Consider the following 18,941-nt stretch of genomic DNA (forward strand, 5'->3'; position numbering starts at 1 on the left):
AAGTCTTTATTGAGTTACATCAGTTAATATTACTTTAAGATATAATATAAATAGAACTAAGAAAGACCTTCAATTTTGAATAATAAGGTGATATGTTTGAAATAAATCTTATAGGAGTTATCAATCATATAAGAGGCGTCCAAAAAGACGCACTCTTTGTGATGCCGCCCTCCTCACATTATATCTATTATTTTTGCTAACGAAAATTTGTATGTGTGTCAACATTGGATGGATGGTGGTGGAAAGGAGTCGTGAACTTTTTTATTTTTTATTTTAATTTTGGGGGGAGGGTAACTACCCTTAGAGCGGCCCTGTAGTAACTAAAGTTAGTATAAGAAGGTGCGAGGAAGTCCACTAGTCAAATAGTCGACGAAGTAAGGAGAATATGGTTAGATAGATCATCTATCTCATCTGAAGAACATTCAACTATGTATCATGGATGAGTGTTGTTCAGATCAGAAACCAATGAAAACGTGCTGGCTATCATCCGGCAGTGAATGGTGAATGATTGTAATTGATAATTATGATAATATATTCTGTAGATGTATAATCTAATATTACAGTTAATAATCGCCACTATAGCACGGTATATCTGTTCAATTATTTTTTTTTAAACCCGTATCATATATTTTAAAAATTTTTATTGATTTCATCTGTTTCCTTTTTAAGTTTAATATAAATCACATTAAAAACGTTAAACAGTCATTTAGGGATGTTTTAATTTATTCGTTCACTTTTAATTTAATTTTATAATTTTAATTGCTAATGGATTTTGAATCGTTGAATCGATATTTTCACAGAAATGGTATAAATTTATAATCTTTTGATTTTTAAACGCTTTTTATTTTAACTTAATTATATTTACAATACATTTTATATCTATTTTAATAGCTACTGATCTACTAATATTTTTGTATGTTTTGGCAATATTTTTTTTTTCTTAGTAATTATAATATTATATTATTTTAAAGTTGATGTACAATAGGAAAAATAGGATGTGGATGCACAATAGGAAAAAGAGCTCAAAAACCTATTAATTATATATTATATATAATATATAATTTCTTTTGAAATTATATATTTCGAAAGAGACTTTGTAAGAATGTAACTATATATGTATGTATGTAACTATCGTTGGTTCGTAGAATTCGTGACGTTGAATTTAATAAAAAACAAATGAATATTCAACTAAATTTAAATAAAATAAAACTATTCAAATAAATTTAATAAAATGTTTACTATTAGATTAGCCATGTTTAAGCGGTTTATATTACAAATACTAAGTAAATCCGGGTAAAGCCACTAGCTTACAATCAATTTAAAATCTGACTGATAGCTAATGAAGGAATAGGCATCCCTAATTGCTTAATGTCTTTCAGCTGTTTTTACCGATTAAATACATTATGTTTGTGTGATATAATAAAATAAATGTATGTATATGTAAATCGTTTATCATTATTGTAGCAATATGTATTAGTGAAAATACATACATACGTATGTATGTACATATATGTATATTACATACATATGTATGTGTGATTTTGAGTAACGCGTTGAACCGATCAATTTTTTTTTAATTGCTGCGTTTTGATATGGTGCTTCGACTTCCGCTTTGGGATCTGGCACAAATTAATTTGTAATCTCAATACAATGTTTATTTAAATTTTGATCGCTTTGAAATATCAAGGAAACTTGCCTTGGCATTTTCTGCTCCATTAAAATTATTTATACCTTTTTGGCAAATGGTAAATGGTCAAAGAATGTGTATGAATGACAACAAGATATTCAAGTGCTATTTTCATTTTGTAATATCTACATAATAGTAATACAAGTCGAATATATTTATTTAATTAATTATATTTACGTAAGTTCATAAAACCAAAATATCAATTCGATAGATACATACATAGATATGTACATAGTGCATATGTATGTATGTACGTATATACATACATACCAATAGAATAGGTTTTTACATGAAATGCGGATTAAGAATATAAATTGTTATATTAAATATTATTAATTTACGATTTTCAAATGGATTATTTTTTTAATTACCTTATGGTAGATTGATGTAATTATTAATACATTGTTTATATTATAAATTAACAATAAAGATGTTAATAGCCAGCGACTAGATTTAAAAAATACTAACAATGCAATATTTACATATATGAACAATTGTTTTATATGTAAATAAGCATTGGGATATATTAAAATAAATCTTACGTAACTTATATACATATATTATATATGGACATATGTATGTATGTATATCTGTGTGATTTTTGATAAAACAAGTTTTCAACGAAAAACAAAATGGATTAGGATATAAACGTTGTAATTAATATTGTTACGTATACTGAAAAGAGCCGCCGAGTAATTGCGATCGGATTAGGCCGGGTAGCGTCCTGAGAGACCGTGTGACCGGTATAAGTGGTTTCAAGGATTAGCGACAGGCTAAGTGCATGTAGGCTAAACAATGGCGACCGAGTTGGCTGGTATTGGTCCTTTCTCAGAATTGACCTGTACCGTGGGAGCGAATGTCGTGGGAAGACATATCCGTACGTGACCATAACAATAGGTAAACAAATTAGACGACGAAGATGTCCTGAGAGATCTATCCCTTATAAGGCGATACTTTGGCGATATCATGTCATTCTGGACTGAGCACTGCCAGTGCGTGTATCTCCTTAATCATCAATAAATGCTGTGAAACGACTGTTGGCCTTTGACTTGGATCCTCCACCTACCCCTACGCAACAATATAATATCGAATGCAAGACAGTTTAGCAACACGAAAGTTTTATCATCCGATTTTCTTGCGGTGTTATTTTTTTTACGCTATGACTACCTTGCTTGCGATTACCGGGTTCCGTTTCTCGATTATTTTTGAGGAAACGTATGTGGCGGCTCGCTATACGACATGGTCGAGTTTGGTCACCTTCCTGCGAGTGAGGACCAACTCGATTGTGTTCGAAGTTAGCTACCTCCCTCTGCCTTCAGCTGTGATAAATAAAACATGTGCATTAACATGCCAGTCGTCTCATTCGTCCATCCCCTATACGTGTTAAAATTATTCGTTGATATCTCAACTGCAAAGTAATTTCTCGTGTGGACAATCCTCTTGAAGATGGCGAAATTATTTGCCAATTTTTCGCCACTTCAAGTTTCGCACAATTCGCCATGTTTCAAATACCTCAAAATGTTCCAAATACTTCCCTTTTAAATAAAAAAGAGCATTTTAGAAAGTATGGGACCTTCTATCGAGAAATTCCAAGAATTCAAACATTTATAAGAGCTTGTTTGCAAAATTATTTACCGATGTTTCGCTACGTTTCGCACAAATCGAAGTTACTCACTCGAAATTCACATAAGATCATAATAGAATACCTAAAAATGTTCGAAATACTACCCTTTTGAATAAAAAAAGAGTATTTTAGAAAGTAGGAGACCTTCGACGGAGAAATTCTGAGAATTCAAAATATTTAGAGGTGATCCTACATTAGCGCTCAAACTTTTATCGATAAAGTTTTCATAGGCGGTATGTGTGAATGTTTATGCGTGCGTCATTGTCGAATTTTGTTTGTTATACTTCTTATATTCTTCAAATTGTTCGGTGATTATTCCGCAAAAAACGATTTCGCACACTTCACTAAAATATGGATTACAGAACATCTGGCACCCGAGATCTGGTTAGTAAAATATTTTGTATTTATTATATTTATAACAGCGTACAGCGTACAGAAAAATCAGCGTATAGATGTTCAAATGATATTGACGACGGTTTTTTTTACGAGATTTTTTATTATTACCATTGTACGTACGCCAGGCATTCTCAATCGAGATGCCACCTGGACGTGATGTTTAGCTGCTCAGCGGTAGATCGTCGGTAGAGGCTTTCCCCCAAGGTGCCTGCTGATCGTCGTCTTTGCTGATGGCTGCTCTGCTCTGTCTCCCTCTCTCGTACAGTGTGCGTATGTGAGCGTGATGTTGGGAGAGGGAAAATGGAGGGAGATTATATAATGAAAACAGGTTGTAAATCTTTATGTGAGCAACTGTATTTTAAGTTTAAATGTACAGAGAGGAGTACAAGCAGGGGGGAGGGGGGGGGGAGTTCGTATACAAAGAACACGTGTTGTGTGGCTTGAGGTTATGCACCAAGCACGCGTGTCTAAGTTGTCTGCCTTCGGGACGAAGACAGACCAGGCTTCCTCAAGTCACCCCGGACGAATACTGTAGCTGGTCTCCAAGTATCGTCTAACATCACCAGTCTCGAACTGGTGATTCGGGATCGATGAAGCGAGTCGCTTAGAAGCAGTGTTCAAGCGGCGACGGTTGGAGCGGGAGTGTCACTGTTGGCCACACCAGTGTGGCCAGTACAAAAAACATGGGACAGCTCGTGGGTCGTAAGCCGACCATACGGAAATTGGTCTGAACAACCATTAAAAAAAACATTCGCGCAATACTACTTGCGTAGTTTTCTGTACGCCGCATTTTCGTGTGCTGGGAGTTCCACGCACGCGATTTTCCTAGCCGCAGTTATCCTGGTAGTGATAATTTTTTGCGATGTAATCAAAATTTATTTTTAGCACTCAAATAAGTGAAAGGTAATTTAAAATTTTAGCTTGACAACACCATGTTGCGGCAAATTTGGGCTGGCAACCCTGTTTCCGGCAGCCGCCATCTTATTGCGTTGTTCGCGCGTTGCCCTTCGCTGTGCGGACTGGCTGACGCATTCAGGTGATTACACAAGCGTTTCGTAGACGTGAGAATGAACGGGTACACGAGCTCGGACAGCGAGGGGGGGGCGGAGGCGCGCGGCCAGAGCCGGCGCCCCCTCTGTCGTTCCAAGAACGCTCTGCTGGCGAGGGAAAACCGGCGCAAGAAGAAGGCGTACGTGGACGGGCTGGAAGCCACCATCAGCACCCTCAAACGGGACTCCAAGAAGCTGAGGACACTGCTGGGCACTCAGGCTACGTATATTAACGAACTGCACTCCGAAATCAAATATCTTAGAGCCACCCTGGCCAACGCCGACGAGATAGGATGCCTCGTCAGGAAGTTGCGGGGTCCCATTAATATGACAGATGTCAAAAAGACGCGCTCACAGACCAAGGACTTACCGGACGATTTAATATTTCCCATTGATTCGCCCACAGCCGATATGCCACTCTCACCCTCCGATGATTACTCATTCGTTTTCAACGACGTCAACCTCTCGCCAATGGATGATAATGTAATGGAGAATGTCCTGCAGCCTATGAAACCGGTGTCAGGTAAACGGGTGCCGAGTGCTGGCAGTTTTTCAGAGCACAATTACTCGACGATGTACGACGATAACGACGACGGCGATGATGAAATACCTAAAGGAGTGGGCGTCTGCTTGCACGTCTCCAATAAAAAGATGTCTTTAGAATTTTGCTCTAAATGTAACGAAAACGCCGTTCGCAATTGGACCTACGCCGAAGATTGATCTGAGTGTTAAATTATATTTGATAAAGAAAAAAATTAAAAAGTATTACTAACGACTGGATCCTTCAGCATGATTGTAACGAACTTTGGGTGCATTTTATAAAATACCGCTTTATAATGTGCGGCAATGACCAGTCAAGTTAGTATGATTAATCATAAGTTTGATTTGGGCATACATGTTATGTGGAGTGACTGGTTGATTGGCCGACAGTTGACTTTTTCGAAAAGAGATAATTAACTTTCCGTTGAAACCGTGATACTTTGCATTTTATGTTAAAACGTGACAATACACAGTGGTTATTATTCTGGTTACCTTGGTTCGATTATTTTTGGATGTATAGTTCCTAGTTTTAAGCGTTAACAATTATTGTAATTTAAGTGTTTAATTTTTGTATATTGTAAAATAAGTTGATGAAATTCATTGTAGTAATGCACTCATATATTCCAGGAAATAATGTGCTGTCGATTCCCGCTGTTTATACGACATTCTACAATTCCACAATCGAGCATCTCAAAAGGTGGAGTAAATTGTTATTTACCGCAAACAAAGCATCGTTTGTAATTTGGTTAATCTAATAAAATTGTCGCAATAATGTATACCGTAAATTCTTCTATGCTTTTTTGTAACCAAATTATACTGAAGGTGCCTTGTTTGATTTGTGTATTCAGAGCTTGACGAACCGTTTAATGTCATGTGGAATGATTTGTTTTCAGTGGATTGTTCTCGTTATGAGAGATAGCGTTAGGCTGGAACGGGGACGGCAGTGTCGTATCTTAAATATAGGATAAGTATATTGTATCGATTTTCTTTTACATAGTTCTAAGCTAAGCACTACTAAAATTCCACTTTGCTAGATGAATTGTCAACACATATTTAAGTGTGAAATGATTTGTTTTGTATTCGTATTTATTTATGTTGAGTGAAAAAATAAAATGATCATTGAAACACACAAATTTCCTTTCGTTTTTTTGTCGATTTTTAATTTTTCAAAAATATACTATACACCTTTTTGTGTTTCAGCGGCAGTGCAGGTGGATCGAGGCGCTACGTAGTCATCACTTCTGAGAAGATATTAGAATCTTTAGAATACACTTGAAATTTTAGGGATGCAGTTCAAATAATTAACACTTGGGCTACGGAAACGAAAACATCGATTAATTCACCACTATTTACAAGCTTTATTTTTATTATTCAACTATTGGGGGTTTCAAAGCATACTTTCTTGGATGATTTTTGCAAATAAATTTTAAATTAATCATTTTCATGGATTAAGAGATTGAACCTTTTAAGGAAATTCAATATTGATCTGGCCGAAATAAAAAAAATAGTTTCTAATTTTGATAAATCTCACATATTTGAAATGGTTGCGCTCCGTTCTACCGAAATTTTGTCTGCTTGAACAGGATTTTGTATATTGTATGTAATATCTTTAATATACGAGATATATTCATTCATAGATTTTTAATCTATTAACACCTTTATAATATTTAAAAATAAATTCTTACTATATTATTTTAATATTTATCTTGTAAAATAAGTATTTCATTATGTAAAACATTTTCATGCGTTTTGTATTTATGCAAGCTCAACCCATTTCATGTCAGTGAAAAGAGGTAGACCCATTTGAAAGAACTCTTGTACGTTCTTTGAATTTTTGACTGCTTTGACCTGTGAATTCAACCTGCAAGATGTTTTTCCGGTGTTGAAGTGTTAATGATTGATATTCATTTACCGATTTTATATCTACTGACACTAATAAATAGCCGTTTGGATAAAATCTACACAGTACAAGAATGAAGCAATTTTTCACTGCTAGCAGATTGGTAGGTTATATGGGTTAAGTATTTCTGTCTTACTGGAGGCTGTAAAATTTTAAGTTACATTCCAAGCCTAGGTCGCTGTGTACTGAAATTGTTTGACCGACATCACCAATTAATAGGTTGATGGAATAAAAGAGGTATTTTATATTAGTATTTATCAGATTCAGGACTGTTTGTAATAATGTTTTTATGATGCTATTCAATCTTTGTATTAAGTATTTTACAAATTGTTGTTAATAATACGTCTATGTGATTTTTATAGTTTCTGCAGCTGCGTGATAACATATCTGGATTGCGCTTTGTGGTATAATTCTATACGCGAGGAATATAAATACTTTATGAATATTTTATTTATCTGCGCAAAACAGTTGGAACTGGTAGATACTAGTAGTAAAATGAAAAGTATGCGCTAAGGAATGGTAAATATAGATAAACCATACTGTTGACAAATACTGAAATCGTGAAATTATCAATTTCGAAGTCTCACACAAAATTAGTTTGACAGCAGCAAAGCATTTTTTCCCAGATTCACTACAATGGACTTTCAACAAAACGTAATAATTTGATAAGTTCCTAGAAGTTTATTAAAACGAAATTTGAAGACATCTAAAATATAAATAGTTTCGTTAAAAGTAGAGGAAGGACCGGAAGCGCGCCGTCTATTGTTCCATTATTGTAAATGCTTTGTAAAAAAGGTTCGGCAAATCTTAAACAATGCATTTACAACATGTGAACAATGAACAGCGCGCTCTGGGTCCGCTCGTTAGTTATAAGTTCTATGCCATAGGTAGCTAAAATTCTGGTGACCGTCACTGCATCGAAAAATCGAAAATGTTCGTTTACCATGAATACATATGAAAAGCTGGTAGTATATGTATATCGGTGGCGTGCGGTAAAACTCTCCCCCCCCGTTATACAACCTCACTTAATTTCCGCGAGCAGGATACAAGAGGAACAGGCTTTTCCTCCCGTATCCTGCCCGCGCACATTAAGCAAGGCTGTACGACAAAAAGAGATAATTTCACCGCATGCCACTGATTTATATTATATATACACAGTACCGTTTACCATGCATACATTCTTTTTGATTTTTCTATCTTTTTTTTCCTATATTTGCTTTTTCTATCTTTCGACCTTTCGATGCCGTGATGTAGACCCCTAAACTTCATACCAATGAAAGTCGCAAACACTTTCAATGACGGTCGACTATTAAAGATTTGTGGTGTTTCTTCAGAAAGCTAAGTTATCTTAAGCCGAAAAAACCCTTCTAGGCAATCGTATTAAGTATTGTTTTACAATTTGGAACTCGGTCTTAGCTCTTCTATTATTGATCAATCGATGCCATCATCTGTCTCGCTTTTAACCGCTTGCTAGAGTATAAATACTGCTCATGCACTATTTTTCACTCATTTGTAAAGTAGCATTCATAGCGACGCTTGTAGACTGAATTATAAACTTTGTATCTTATGTCACTTCGGTGGCTTGATTGCCATTTTAATAAATCTATAATATAATAAAAAGGATTGGATTTATTCTAAATTTAAAGATTAAATTTATTCTTTAACGCTTACATAATAATTGAAACTCATTATTATGGCATCTGAAAACAAGAAAAAAATATGAGGAAGAAAATAGAAGCTTCAGAAGTGAATGGGAACAATATTTCACATTTATTGATAGTGAAAGAAAACCCTCAAGTCTTATTTGCTAAGGAAGTCTCGCAAATTATAAGGCCGGTAACTGAAAACGTCCATTACCAACTTATTCATTCACAATTTTCGATTAAATATCCATTGAACTCGGAATTAAGGACTGACGAGCTGAATTCTTTACAATTACTATTTATAATCAACCAACATTCGTGTTATCACTTGGCGATCTGAAGCCAGTTTTTTTTAATATCTTTTAACATAGCTCGTTCTAAACGCTTGACGAAACTACAGACATTCAAAATGATCTGCAGCTGTGTTTGTTCATTATGTATCTTTCAATTTCTTTGTGAGATGGTTGTCGACTCACAAGATACTTCATCGAGTTGTTGAACCACTGGAGCGTCTTGTACAATTTCTTAATGGAAAGGACAACTCGAAGACTATAACTGGTTGCAGGATATAATATTCTCGGCCGACATAATGGAACATTTACAATTTTTAAATTTGGCACTACAAGGAAAGGGGAAATTTTTTTGTGATTTGGCTCAAAATATATTCAGATACACTTGACGATATATGAAATAGACTTGATCAACGATGCTTTTACGATGTCCCAGTTGGTGCTTCCTGAAACGGCAGCTTTAGAAATAGAGTATTTTGAAATTCGAGAATATCAAGTCTTGAAAAGGCATCTATGTACATCTCCGACAGAATTTTGGAAACTTGTTCCGGAAGTAAAATACCCCAATTTAAGAAAAACTGTTGCCGACTTATTTCGATTTTCAGTATTACCTATTCTTGCGAATCCCCGTACTCCATGATGAAATTCATCAAAACGAAGTACCGTGAATAACTCGCGAATCAAAACCTTACGAAATTGGTGCATACAGGCCTAACGATTTAAAAGACTGACATAACTAGTTCAAACCCACAAATTAAATTAAATATACATATATGAATGTCATCTTTATTTTGTGTTTCTTACTTCATTATTATGTGTTATGTATTGTCATCTTTTTGATATGATTACAATTGTATTAATTACACTGAGCAACAAAATTACTAAAGATACAATGGAAAATAATATACTAAGTTTGACCCACTAAATTCGAATTACATTAATTTTTGTTGGCTTCTTCTTTATGAGATATATTTAATATTTATGTGATTTCAATACTCACTTTTGGCACAGGAATACTAAATTTTGAGTTTAAGACTGCAAAAGCCAACTAAATCGCTTTTTTTAAACGCTCATGTCTCATGAACGAGAAGAAGCCAACAAAAATCATGGTCATATTCGAATTATTATTATTATTTTTTTTTGCTATCTGATCATTTTGATTTGACGCATGCTCTCGTATTCAATTGCGTCCTGGTATCTATCCGACGTTGGAAGAACTTTTAATGACAACAGAGTGGTTATCATTCCGAGGTTTTTATGGAAATGTGAAACATCTTTACAGTAATCATGCAGAATTTTATTCCTTAGGGTTTTATTTGTATTTCTGATTATATATTACAAAAAAATTGAACTGAAACCTGAAAATAATAATAATTCAGTTTAAAAGTTTGTTTTATTAATTTCCATTATTACCATAAAACTTGATGACATTTTCACATACATAATGATGAATAAAACGACTAATAATATTTAAAATTTATTAGGAAAATGAATATGGTACATTTACATTTATTTACAATACATACATACACTGGTTAAGGCTTTCATATAATGCATACAAAACGGCAAGTTTAATACAATATTAATCGCTTAATTTACGTTAACTAACACACTTAACAAATAAATTAAAATAATAAAAATCCCAGGTAAATGAAGGCTCAGTTGTTAAGGCATTTTGATGGAAATAGGCACTCGGTACATATTTTAAATTACATCGTAGTGTAAATTGCTACAAAACACCGAATTCATTTGATTTCTCATTACAAATAATATTATGCCGTTATGGACTTTTGGTATGTACATGCAATTCATTAAAATTAAGTAATTCATTACATTCTTTTTCATAAAAAGAATTGACTCCAAATCAATGTGAACGTAAAATGGAAGATGTCATTATAAAAATATGTATTTACAGTAAATTTATAATTATGGCATGTCATCTCACTAATTCAATGCAAAAACAATTTAGCAATTCATATGAAAAAAGATTCAATTACCTAAGATAGAAAAACATTGCAGATTAATCTTCAATTTAGTCACATTAAATGTTAGTTTTCAAATAAATTAACTTTCAGTATAAGAATAGAAATAAATTGAAGATATTTAGTATCAAAGGAAATAGATACAAACTTTAATATGTATTTAGATCGGTGCACGATTATAAAAAGTATATTTTATTAATAAATACATTTATAAAAACTTGAACAATAATTGTATACGACAACTCCGGTTGCAAGGATAAATTGTCTAATTTAGCCAGCAGGAAAGAAGGCCCCTGTAGAGTTAGTGAATATGTTATTCATAGTCCACAATTTGTTCTTTAACTAACATCGATATGAGGCACTTAATACGCGAATGGCATAATAAATATAAGATTCACGGTTTATCCCCCAGTATTATAAACTGCCTCATGTGCACTAGATAAAAAAAATTAAGCAAACATTGTTTATTTTTAAATATTTATTTTGGATGTGGACTTCGTTTAAGTAGTTTCTTCAAAGCTGTGCATTACAATAGTAATGTGTATGCGTTAAAAAATCTACAACTTTCTTTGTAACACTATCTTGAAATTTCAATTTATATTTAATATTACATCGGGCGTTTGATTATACCCAACCCCCTGTGAGTTTGTGGAAAAGATCTTCATCGAGTGTTTGATTTGCTTCTTTTGAGCGCATCGATAGGAAGATGTAACCGCCTATGAATTCGTGTATGACTTTACAATCAGCAGATTGACATGAGAATATTATGTTGCCTTCCTCGAACTGAACCATCATATGCTTGATTTTCCAGTTGACGTTCCACGCCTGAAAAAAATTATAAAGTTTAGAGCAAATTCCAGTTTGTTAATAAATACATGATTATTCTACGGATTTCTGTTCTTACTTTCATCGTATTGTATCTCCAAGTTTTCTGATGATCTCCTGTATTGATATCTAATTTCATTAAACGATTTTGAGCAACTCCGATGAGTTCCTCCTTACGATGACCCATAAACTTGACGACAAATAGAGATATGCCGAAGTCTGATAGATTTTGCCACGCTTTAATAAATTGCATTTTTGCTTCCATCGCTGATAATTCCTTAACGTTGGAATGATTCTCCAATATGCGTTGTGTTGTCTATGAATAAAAATAAATTATATATTAATACGAAAAATAATACAAACAAATTCACAATATTTTATCTAAAAGATGTATTTACCTTTCCCTTCAATTTCTTTTGGTATTTTGGTGAAAGATAATCTTGAGGTCGGATATCTAAATCTCTCGGGTTGATTGTCGGTCCTTGGGCAGGTCTTTGGAGGGTTATGAAGTCCCGGATGGCTTGGGCTTCCGTCGCCCATGCTGCATCAGCTAAAGTACGTCCCCGTGATCCTAGACGGAGGGCGGATAACCATTGGGCATATTGTTCTTCCTGTAATTTAACACGGAATAAATCAAATACTTTTACTATTTTAGTCGAAATTTTAAAATATACATTTAATATAAAATAATGGATACTCACATTATCACATCGTAAGAACATCTCGGTCATGCCATCCTCACTCGGCACTTCGAGTTTTATGTTGAAACGTGCCTGCGACACATTCACATCAGGGGTAACTTCGACTCCACGTAAAGGTACGCTGAATGCAGCTGTCGTTTCCGATTCAGTATCCTGACGGTGACGATAAGCTCGGAGTTGCAGATCACGACAAGTAAACCAATACCGTTTGAATCCACGCAAAGTGAAGAAACGTTTGGATCTGAATAACATGAAAATGTAATTTAGTATGCAACCATATTTATGTACATTTATTTTATACAGGAATATGACTAGTCAGTGGATAGCGATTAGGGGAATATGCTTTTTGGACGATATGGCTTTCATCATTGTTGGAACATGTATTGTGAAATGCCATTGCCCTTATCACCACCCGATCCCTAGTTGACACATTTAAGGCAATGGAATCAAGTGAATTTCTCCTCAAGATTTAAGGGGACTTGATATGACATAATATTGGACAGTTAATTTAAAAATATAAATCGCACTCGGTGAGGATCACAAAAATATTAAGCTAAGCGCTGAAACATTTTAGTATAAACCTATATACAGATTGAAAGGACATTTTTATTAAAACACATAGGTCCTAGACTTGAAATTTGGTTATGGCACATATACATATATATAGCTAATTGTTTCAGAACACCTTTTTAGTCACATGTCTGTATAAGAATATACATATGTTTTTACATTTATATTTATTGAATAAAGAAGTTGGAATATCAATTCAAAAGTTTTACAAAAGACATTTTGGGGCTAGTGAGAATACGAAAGGGTTTGAATAAGGTCATCGCAAAAATGGTTACACTTGGGGACAGATCTGTTTTTAGAGCTTTAAGTTTGAAAAACGAGATGAATGGAGTCCATTTATTCGTAAAATTTGACGTAGGTTTAACATTAGTCAAATATGTATATGAATGAATTTAATAATGGAGGGCTTATATAAACATTTTCATGCAAAATTACAACGCTATGTATAAACCAAAATACACTTCAGATTAAAGCTTCTTACGTAGGTAAACAGGACCCATCATTGTGTTTGCTTTATGTTGTGACCCCCAATAGTAAAATAAGAATAATATAATATACATATATTTTAAAAGAGAATTGTAATGTATGGTAAGATTTTAATATAAAATATAGAAACTAACTTTACGAAACGAAGGTTGTCGCATAGCTCGGGTACGCGAGTTATATCGGTCGGCGTCGATGGAGTTCCTCCTTCTAACATGGCCTGAAGCTCTGACAGTGCTGCGTCAATTTCGTCTTCTCCCATCGAACCATTTGTGTTGGAGAAATTTAATGTGTCCATTCCGGATGTGATGCCATCTATTGAATCGTTTCCTTGCCCACTGGCGGCTTGTAAATTTACTTGTAACTGAATAAAACATTATCAATGATTATTGAAACTAATAATATTACCCAAAGTCATAAATTTGCTGAGTAAGTAATTACCTGGAGTGCACCAAACACGAGCATTTCTTCTTCCGTGCAATCGATTTCCTCGTTGAGGATTTGCCAGCGTGCTTGCTGGTATAACTGATTGATACGAACGCTGTCAATGCGTGGATTCAGATCGTAGAAGGTGTAGAATTTGAACCGCAGCAGTAAACAATCACCTTCTCGGACACCTTGTTCCATAATTGAGAGGGAAGAGTCTAACCAACTGCAAAATTTAAAACACCAAGTTTAGTGTTAATAAATAAATAGGAACATTTATTTGTAACAGATATAACGATGTTTCTTACCCAACATTCATACGAGCTTTCTCGACTAGAGACTTAGGCCTGACCATTGATTCTCTTGCTTCATGTCCTGGATCTGCAGGACTTTCAGCCAACGATGTGTCAGAACCGTTCAACATTTCCCACGACATGTTCTGAGGTGTTAGGTAACCATCGGACAGATCACCGTTTGATTGAAACGTACCATTTTGACTCTTTTTCCACGTACCATTCTGGTGCTGGAAAATATAAAACAATTATTTAAATGAACACTATGTACTTTCTTACATAATACTAGTAGTCACACCCAGCTTTGCTCAGGATAATTTATAATAAATAAATTTCGGGTTGATTTTACTGAAAAAATGAATTAGTTTATTTATCATGTGACTTTTTTTCTCACAAATATTTGCTTCCCATGTCTTTCAAATAACAAATTAAACTCCCGATTAAATATTGAACCAAATATTGTGGCTATGAAAATATGGGTATAGTAAAGGTAATTCAATCGAGAAATATACTAACAACTAAGGGTGAACCAATGGGTGTCGCAGATTGTGAACGAGGTGGAGGCGGAGGTGGTGGAAGTGGAGCACACAATAAAGGTGCACCACCGGCATCTAAACTTCCACCATTTGCTCGGCCACTAGCTGCGATGAATGTGTTTGTATCAGCCGGTGCTACCACTCCAGTACTTCCTCCGTTTTGATAGTTTTGTTTCAAGTGGTTTGATTTTAATGGTCGACAGAGTGATAACTCTTCTGGATGTCTTATTTCTAAAGCAAACAAAATATTGATTACATTGAAAGATTTTCAATTGAATTTGTGACACTTTGATTCGAAAAGCTTATAACTTACTGAATTCTTTACATATGCTCATTACAGCGTTGAAAGTTTTCACTGAGAAATCGACAACACAGTTCATGTACCGTCGATCGGGTAATTGAAGTTTGAGTAATTTGTGCATTGGAGTAAAGTGAAGAAGATCGTCGGCTGCAACCCCATATTGGTCCAGGGTTGAGCGAGTTCTCGACAGCCAACAGTTGCGTTCGGGCCACCATAAAGCATGGTCAGACCAATCCTTTGTGATAGCTGAAAAGATACAAAGAAGCATCATGAATATACAGTACATACTATCAAGTGTTTTATAGTTATTTTTATGTGCGGAATGCGGTCATAAATAATGTAAAAATAATCTAGGAGGGTTTTAAATTTCATAGCTGATCTAATTGGGAGGTTCAAAACGCCACATGGCCTGACTCGATAGGTCCTCTCTACCCGCATCAGACAATAATAAAAATCAATTTAAAAGTTATTGAGCGTGATGTGGGACACGATTCGAAATTATTCATCAATAACGCTTAAGCGTATACGATTTATTGACAAGTTGTAAATGTAGTGGTAAAAATAAAGGACTGGTTCATTTTTTTCGATAAACACAGCCAATTCAAAGGGCCAACACTATGAATGGGATATTTTCTTTGGTTATCAATTTTGATAGAATCGACGATAGGCGACTTTACTATCTGAAAAACAGAAAGTTATAATAATCTTACGAAAGCTCACATCCTGTGTGTATAGGATACATATTTATTTATGCACTTTATATCGCATAATTTGGTTGCCTTACGAATGATCAAACATGTTTCAAAATATGAAACTATAAAAGTGAGATTATATATCTAATAAATTAATAAAATGGGATGTAAATAAATAATGATCAATATCAATTACATAAATACATATCGGCACTTAGCAAACGCGACATGTTCTCGTGATTGATTGATGATAGGCAATGGTAAACAGTAAATTGACAACTACGCAATGTCGCTGATCGATCTGTCCATTTTCGGCTCAAGTTCCTCGTGGTACTTCAAATTGATGAAAATGGTCCAGTGTACACAATAAATAAAGACAGACGAAATTTAAATTCGAACATTGAAGTATGTCTGTTTGGATCGAATGGAACGCGTGACCCAATTGCAACAACGCTGTCGAATTAGGGTCGATTGACCCATTTCTTTCCAAAACAGACGGCTGGTGAAACAGGAAGAGACGTTCGAACAATAAACGACTAGCAATTCTGATCGTGCATGTATCCAAGCTCAGTGGAAAAACAATGAAATATAATACTCGTGTGTCAAGCACTTGAACATTAACGCTGAAGTATGAAAAGTAGCACTTCGAGAAATATGTATATGATTACAAACAATAACATCCATGTATTTTATTCATCAAGGTTAAATTTAATGCGAAGTCGTACTAAAACTACAGAAATGACAAAAGCGATTTGATCAAATTAAAACTTCAAGGTTGAACTAATGTGCAATGAAACAAGATCTAGAAATAAAGTGTGGAATCATCATAGAAAAGTTTGCTTAGTCGGACAATTTTAATTGATGTCGTAAACAGATCATCAGAGATTATAAGAGCTGAACGAGAGCGGAGGGGTGAAAATTTTGACTGATCTACTACTGCAGTTGCGAAGAGTTGTGAAATAGGGACTAAATTTTCATATTCTAGATATGTTTGGTCTATCTATGATTCCTCTAATCGAGTCGTCAATCGATCATTTGCACTGTTAGAACTTTAATACTGAATTTGAAAAAAAAACATTCATCTCAAAAGAATGTGATAAAAATAAACAGATTTCAAAAAGGAAGAGATGCAGAGCTCAAAGGCATTTTATCAATGATATATGTATGTAAAGGTGTCTTTTTTAGAGGTATATAACTTTAAAATTAAATAAAATACATAAAATTTGTTAGTGGCTATGGTATTGGCTTTATTGGAAGATAATGTTATGCCATTAATGTTTAAATATTATATGATACGGGCGATGCGGTTGGTTCGAATAAAGCCCAATTTTCGATCACTTTTTTCAGCAGTTAGGGCCGTATATTGGCAATATGGCGGCAAATGTTGGCTTCCAAGTCTTCGATTGTCTCTTTTTTATAGGCGTAGACTAGCAACTTCACATATGCCCACAGAAAATAATCCAAAGGTGTTGAATCACACGATCTAAGAGGCCAATTCACGACTGTAAAATGCACGTTAAATTTCGTGAACTGAATCACGATTTTCGAAATAAATTTGCACAATTTGCAAGCGTTGTTCTAGCGTAAGTCTATTCACGGTGAAATGGCAAACCAAACCGAGCACAATTCAGCTGTCGCGGGAAAAAATGTTTCCAATTCGAAAATACTCTTAATTATAATAAAAACGACTGTTTAACACGGTAGCCGGATTATTGCGCAAATTGCGATCGCGCTCACGAGAATCGTTTCCACAAAAATCGCGAATACGGAATATCTGGCACTCGAGTTCTCATTAGTACAATATTTCGCGTGGCATTCGGTAGATGGAGTTTTTGGGTGCCAGATGTTCCGTGATCGAAATTTTAGTGACGTGCGGGAGATCGCTTTTTGTGGAGTAATAACCGAACGTTTGTGAAACAATCCTCAAGGCAGGAAATGAACGATGACCTTTCCCACCGTCCCATTTTATTAAGTTTCGTTTCAATGTTTTGACATTGCAAATTTTCGTGACGCGAGACGTCATAGCAAAGCAATTTACTAAACAATCCGCAAAAAAGTTTTATTTAAAAAAAGATTTTCAGAACAATTATCGAAACTTGGAAGAAAAAAAAATATAATAACTACCATGTTGAATGACTTGTCTTATTTATTAATCAAATCTACATAATCTTGAAACCGTCAGCAAAATAATTTTGGAAACGATGAATCGTGCTTCTTATAAAGTTATCAGGTCTGACCGCTGCAACTGACCTTAATTATGCTAAAACCTATATACATTTGTTATCTTAAAAGAAACAAAGGGAGATCGACTTTGCATCGAAAAGTCGTCTGTCGGACAGGATATGATACGTGTGCGGTAAAAAAAGGCAACGCAGATATTAAACGATAAGAATTACGTCATTTAATTTGCACAGTAATTGACTTGTACAAATATTGATACGACAATACTCCAATCCTGGATGTTAAAGGATATGCACACGCTAATAATACATCCTATGAGGGATGCGTAATCCTCGTGAATCATTGCATTACGTGTAGCGTTCAATAATAAATACCAGGTATGCCTGTAAGTTCGTCACGTGTGTCAGACTCGTCATTTTTGTTCAATGTAGGCTGCTGCGTTTGCGGTTTCACTTTGCACAGTGTAGAGGTCAAATAATGGACGAATTTTGAAAATTTGCGTGTGCGAAACACTGTACGTGAGTTGTTATCGCGTTTAATGGATGTCGTTAAAAACGCTGCGATATCACGGACTGTGTAGGATGTGGCGGTTCTTGTGAAATTTGAGGATGTGGTCTCGAAACACGTGAGATAAGATAAGGTGAGATAGAGAAAATAACACATGTCTTGATTTGGAAGCGGTTCGTCTAGCTGGTTTGCGTTACAATTCTATTAGCAAAGGTACTCAGCTCTGCTTTAGATATACGCATGTATGTACATGATTCGTATCGAATGAATTCGATCTAATCCAGTCAGTCGTATCCAGATAGTCAATGATATGAA

General features: G+C 34.7%; 3 protein-coding genes across 4 annotated transcripts in view; 2 read left to right on the forward strand and 1 right to left on the reverse strand.

Annotated features, from left to right (window-relative positions):
• The window catches only part of LOC143913443 (small ribosomal subunit protein bS18m-like), an 82,530-nt gene that overhangs the window by 27,281 nt on the left and 36,308 nt on the right, over positions 1–18,941 (forward strand). The window lies entirely within an intron of this gene.
• LOC143913442 (uncharacterized) lies at positions 4,691–6,986 on the forward strand. Its single transcript, XM_077433224.1, has 3 exons — positions 4,691–5,279; positions 5,924–5,993; positions 6,190–6,986. The coding sequence occupies exons 1-3, from the start codon at positions 4,775–4,777 to the stop codon at positions 6,206–6,208; spliced, it is 594 nt and encodes a 197-aa protein (XP_077289350.1). The 5' UTR covers positions 4,691–4,774; the 3' UTR covers positions 6,209–6,986.
• LOC143913439 (unc-112-related protein-like) overlaps positions 10,514–18,941 on the reverse strand; it is a 57,635-nt gene continuing 49,207 nt past the window's right edge. Inside the window, exons 2-10 of one of the 2 annotated variants that reach the window (XM_077433218.1) lie at positions 15,259–15,492; positions 14,926–15,176; positions 14,425–14,639; positions 14,132–14,342; positions 13,828–14,054; positions 12,638–12,878; positions 12,335–12,547; positions 12,016–12,252; positions 10,514–11,936 (exon numbers count right to left, since the gene is read on the reverse strand). In XM_077433218.1, the coding sequence (XP_077289344.1) occupies positions 11,736–11,936; positions 12,016–12,252; positions 12,335–12,547; positions 12,638–12,878; positions 13,828–14,054; positions 14,132–14,342; positions 14,425–14,639; positions 14,926–15,176; positions 15,259–15,492 (2,030 nt within the window). In that variant the 3' untranslated portion in view covers positions 10,514–11,735. The remainder of the gene's footprint in view (positions 11,937–12,015; positions 12,253–12,334; positions 12,548–12,637; positions 12,879–13,827; positions 14,055–14,131; positions 14,343–14,424; positions 14,640–14,925; positions 15,177–15,258; positions 15,493–18,941) is intronic. The other variant, XM_077433219.1, reaches the window with a different exon arrangement.

Source organism: Arctopsyche grandis, chromosome 6 (assembly GCF_051622035.1).
Source record: "Arctopsyche grandis isolate Sample6627 chromosome 6, ASM5162203v2, whole genome shotgun sequence".
In the NCBI taxonomy this organism is placed as follows: domain Eukaryota; kingdom Metazoa; phylum Arthropoda; class Insecta; order Trichoptera; family Hydropsychidae; genus Arctopsyche; species Arctopsyche grandis.